This window comes from Toxotes jaculatrix, chromosome 22 (genome assembly GCF_017976425.1).
Source record: "Toxotes jaculatrix isolate fToxJac2 chromosome 22, fToxJac2.pri, whole genome shotgun sequence".
NCBI classification, from domain to species: domain Eukaryota; kingdom Metazoa; phylum Chordata; class Actinopteri; family Toxotidae; genus Toxotes; species Toxotes jaculatrix.
The window spans coordinates 10,356,546-10,361,111 of record NC_054415.1 but is presented as its reverse complement, the minus strand read 5'-3'; the positions used below and the strand labels follow the sequence as shown (position 1 = coordinate 10,361,111).

General features: G+C 44.1%; 1 protein-coding gene across 1 annotated transcript; it reads left to right on the top strand.

Annotated features, from left to right (window-relative positions):
* The first annotated feature begins 344 nt into the window (after positions 1–344).
* Positions 345–2,474, top strand: LOC121176299 (leucine-rich repeat neuronal protein 3). Its single transcript, XM_041030348.1, has one exon. It carries the CDS (start codon positions 345–347, stop codon positions 2,472–2,474), a length of 2,130 nt encoding a protein of 709 aa, XP_040886282.1.
* Positions 2,475–4,566: the final 2,092 nt, after the last annotated feature.

Here is a 4,566-nt window from a genome sequence, read left to right as displayed (position 1 = left end):
CTATAAATGTGCTCAGCCTAAGTCCTCTGAGGTATAATATCAGTCCATTCTTTTTTTCTTTTCTCCCCCTCCCACCTTCTCGGGTCTGCCTGGCTGCAGTCTTGGCCCCGAACTCTGACACCAGCAGGCAACATTGAGTGATTGGTCATTACATCCAAGGGCGTCTACACAGCAAGACAAAAAAAATCCCTTGGGAGCCCTGCTGCAGCTGGTGGTGGTGGTGGCAGGGGCGGTGAGTCAATCGCCTCAGCAGCTGCAGCCAATGATTCATTATTAGAGAAGTTAACAGCTCAGACCACTTAATCTACAAGGACCAATTTCTTACTGGAGGGAATCGGTCCAATATGAAGGACGTATCATTCGTGGATCGTCTCTTCGTCGGCTTGGCCATGGCCTCTTTTGTTGTGGCCACTGAGGAGAGGCCTGATTGCCCGAAGCTCTGTGTATGTGAGATTAGACCCTGGTTTTCTCCCAGTTCTGTGTACATGGAGGCGCAGACAGTTGACTGTAATGACTTGGGACTCTTTAGTCTGCCAGAAAAACTACCTGTGGGCACACAAGTACTATTACTGCAAACAAACAATGTTGCCAAGATTGACAAACCCTTGGATTACCTGGCCAACATCACAGAGATCGATTTATCGCAAAACAACTTATCCTCTATCAGCGACGTCCATCTGGGGAACCTCCCTCAGCTGCTCTCCCTTCACATGGAGGAGAATTGGATACGAGAGTTGCCTGAACAATGTCTGGCAGAGGTGGCTAACCTTCAGGAGCTCTACATGAATCACAACCTCATCTCCTCCATTTCCTCAATGGCTTTCCACGGTCTCAGCAACCTTGTGCGGCTCCACCTCAATTCTAACAAGCTGATAGCCATTAACAAAGAGTGGTTCGACCCCATGCCAAATCTGGAGATCTTGATGATTGGTGAGAATCCAGTTCTTTCTATTGATGATATGAACTTCAAACCCCTCAGTAATCTCCGCAGTCTTGTTCTTACCAGAATGAACTTGTCTCAGCTTCCTGACGATGCACTGGCTGGTCTTGATAACTTAGAGAGCATATCATTCTATGATAATATTTTCCCTGAGGTGCCTCATTCTGCCCTGAGAAATGTAAAAAACCTTAAGTTTCTGGATCTAAATAAAAACCCCATAACGAGGATACAGAGAGGAGACTTTGTGGATATGCTGCATTTGAAGGAACTAGGGATTAATAGCATGCCAGAGCTAGTTTCCATCGACAGCTTTGCCCTCAATAACCTCCCTGAGCTGACCAAAATAGAAGCCACTAACAATCCTAAACTCTCCTACATCCACCCTAATGCTTTCTACAAACTACCGCGGCTGGAAACCTTAATGCTAAATGGCAATGCGCTCAGTGCCCTCCACAGGATTACTGTTGAGTCCCTCCCAAATCTCAGAGAAGTTAGTATGCACAGCAACCCCATCCGCTGTGACTGCGTTGTGCGCTGGATGAACATGAACAAGACCAATATTCGCTTCATGGAGCCAGATTCACTCTACTGTGTGGAGCCTCCGGAGTATGAGGGGCAGCATGTCCGACAGGTGCACTTCAGGGAGATGATGGAGATTTGTCTGCCACTCATCTCTCCCGAAAGCATGCCTGGGCATATTAAAGCACAGAACGGGAGCTCAGTGTCACTCCATTGTCGGGCCTTTGCTGAACCGGAGCCGGACATCTATTGGATCACCCCGTCTGGTACCAGAGTCCTGCCTAACACCGTCTCTGACAAGTTCTATATGCACCCAGAGGGAACTTTTGACATCTATGACATAACAGAAAATGAAGCTGGACTTTACACTTGTGTTGCCCATAATCTGGTTGGAGCTGATCTGAAATCAGTTTCAGTAGAGGTGAATGGATATTTTCCCCAATCTGCAAATGGGTCTCTGAACGTCATAGTCAAAACAGTGGAGACAAACTCCATCCTGGTTTCCTGGAAGGCCGGCCCCGGCACCTTGGCTCCCAACATTAAATGGTACACTCTATCAGACGCCAACCATCCCACTACAGCCTTTACCACCAGGGTTCCTTCTGACGTTCAGGTCTACAACCTCACCCATCTCAGCCCCGCCACTCACTACAAAGTATGTGTGGATGTCCGCAGCATCCACTACAATCATGACACCAAATGTGTCAATGTCACCACTAAGGGATTAGAGCTGGCAGCCAAGGACGCAGAAAAATGGGACGCAGCAGTAATCACTGTCTTTGGTGTGCTCTTGGCTGTGATTTCAGTGGCCTGTCTGCTTATTTATGTGTCTCTGAGGAACCACCACCTTTACGGGGATATAAGGAAATGCAACTCCAAAGCTTCGCTGACGCCAGTGGAAGCTACCGGTATGCACTCTCCTTTCTTTACAAAGCTGTGGGTTTCGGGTAAGGGACTGCCAAGTGGAGTGGAAGTGAAAGCCACAGTCATAAATGTATCTGACAATGCCTTTTAAGAAGCCCAGCTTTGTAGAGCATCACAAACCAACTACACTGAATGGACAAGGCCATGGGCAGTTGTGGACGAATCTGTAGTACTGTTTCAAAGGCATACCCATTGCTGGTCCCTGGCTCAGATACACTGGCAAAACTATTATTGGACTGGGATGGAACTGTTTAAAATAGACTACATGCTCTCCCAGTTTCAACCCTAGATGAAGTGGTGGCTTTGTAACCGTTACATCAAACCAAGCTAACATCAACAGGAAGGGGCATTTACTGCAAAACGATATATTTCAGTACCATTCATTCAGAAATGCAGGCAGAGAAAAGGAAGAGAAGAGGATGATGATGATGATGATGATGATGGTCAACTCTCTTGTAATTGACTGTTAAATGTGTTCAGAGTTGTGGAACTGTCTGTGTGGTCCCAAGCAATACCGTCTGTGCTTTGTCAAACATCCATAGACGAGTTAGAGATACAGTAATAACACCTGTCTATTATGGGAAGGAAGATTTAGTAGAGTAGACAAATAACAGTGACTATGGTGTAAGCCTTTTGATGAAATATACCCCCCCCCCCCCCCCCCCTTTTCTATTTAAAAATGGATTCTTGATTTTTCATGGAAATACTGTTAGATATTCTATTATGTTGATGTAATGACAAATCCTCTGTATCTGAACAGTTTAAATGGGTTTTAAATTAAGGCAAGGAGCAGACTACTTTTGATTACAATGTCACATTAAGCTTAATGAAATTCAGCTACAAAATGGGCATCTAGAGAGAACATTTTCCAAATGGCTGTTTATGCTGTGTAGTTCTCATTGCAATGGTGACTGGGAAGAAAAAAAATGAGGATATGGTGGACTAAAAGGGAGATATAGTAAGGTTGGTACAAACCAAGGTGATTGATGTGTTATTGCCTCAAGAAGCAGTCTGTTATGCCCTGGTAAGTGCCTACAACAAGAACTACATGAGGTGAACAGAGAAGAAGCTGAAGAAACACGTCAGCCACAGCTAAACATGGCCATGTCATCATTGCAGAATCACAAGCTATTCTCCAGTACTTTTAGTGGAAATACCTTCTCAGTATTTTTAGCATACATATTTTAAGAAAACATTTCGTTGTTGCTTTGGGTGTAAAGTTAAAAAGCCATTTTTATATTAACTGTATTATATGTGATCAATGGGCACAACAGACTAATTAAGAAAAGTGCTAAGAAAAAAATAAATGTCATTGTTTCTTTTACAAACAGTTGCCTACTTTCTCTCTTTTGCTTTCTTCTCATTTTAGTCATAATATACTTGGTTTATATTTGTTTTTATATTTGTTTGTTTTTTTGTCATCATTCAACCATGGGTTAACCTGAAATGTCTAATGACATTTTTTTATCTGTGACATTTCAAATGCAAGTATGTAAAACAGAAATATTGATAATGACCAAGTGGTACTTTTTGAGTCTGAGCACAGGAGAAAAGTCAGGAGACTTCAGCAGAATGGTTGAATGGTCGTCCTAACCCTAACCCAGAAGAAAAAAAAGAAAACCAAAAACACAGCAACAAAAGAACAGAACTCATTAGCCGCCTCATTAAGAACATGTTCGTCCTTCAGCTGGTCTGAATATAGTCACTATGCTACAGCTACAGCTGCTCCTGCTTAGACAGGGACACAGCGTCCCTACGACAGAGATAAAGTACAGTACTGAAAAGTCAACGCAGGGTGGGATAGAGCTGAGACTAGGCTTTAGGACTCACATTTTATTTGTCTTACTGAATTATCCAGCACACAGAACATTTCACATGAGAAAGCCAAGTATGATGAATCGTTGTCAGAGACAGAGTGACATGGTGGATTTATCAAACAGAGCCCAGCGCTCATACATCAGGCCAGCCTTCAGCACCACGGACAGAGGCTTTTAGAGCCAAGGCATCTGTCAGAGACAAAGGGAGTTAAAATATGACGTGGTGCACTCCTCAGGTAATGCTCAGGTCAGACCGAGTCTGTGCCTCTGCAAATACAGGCGCGAGAACAGATGCACAAACGGCCGTGGCAGAGCTAAGAACGTATCTACATTTACAGAAAAACACGCGTAGGTACATGCAAACAA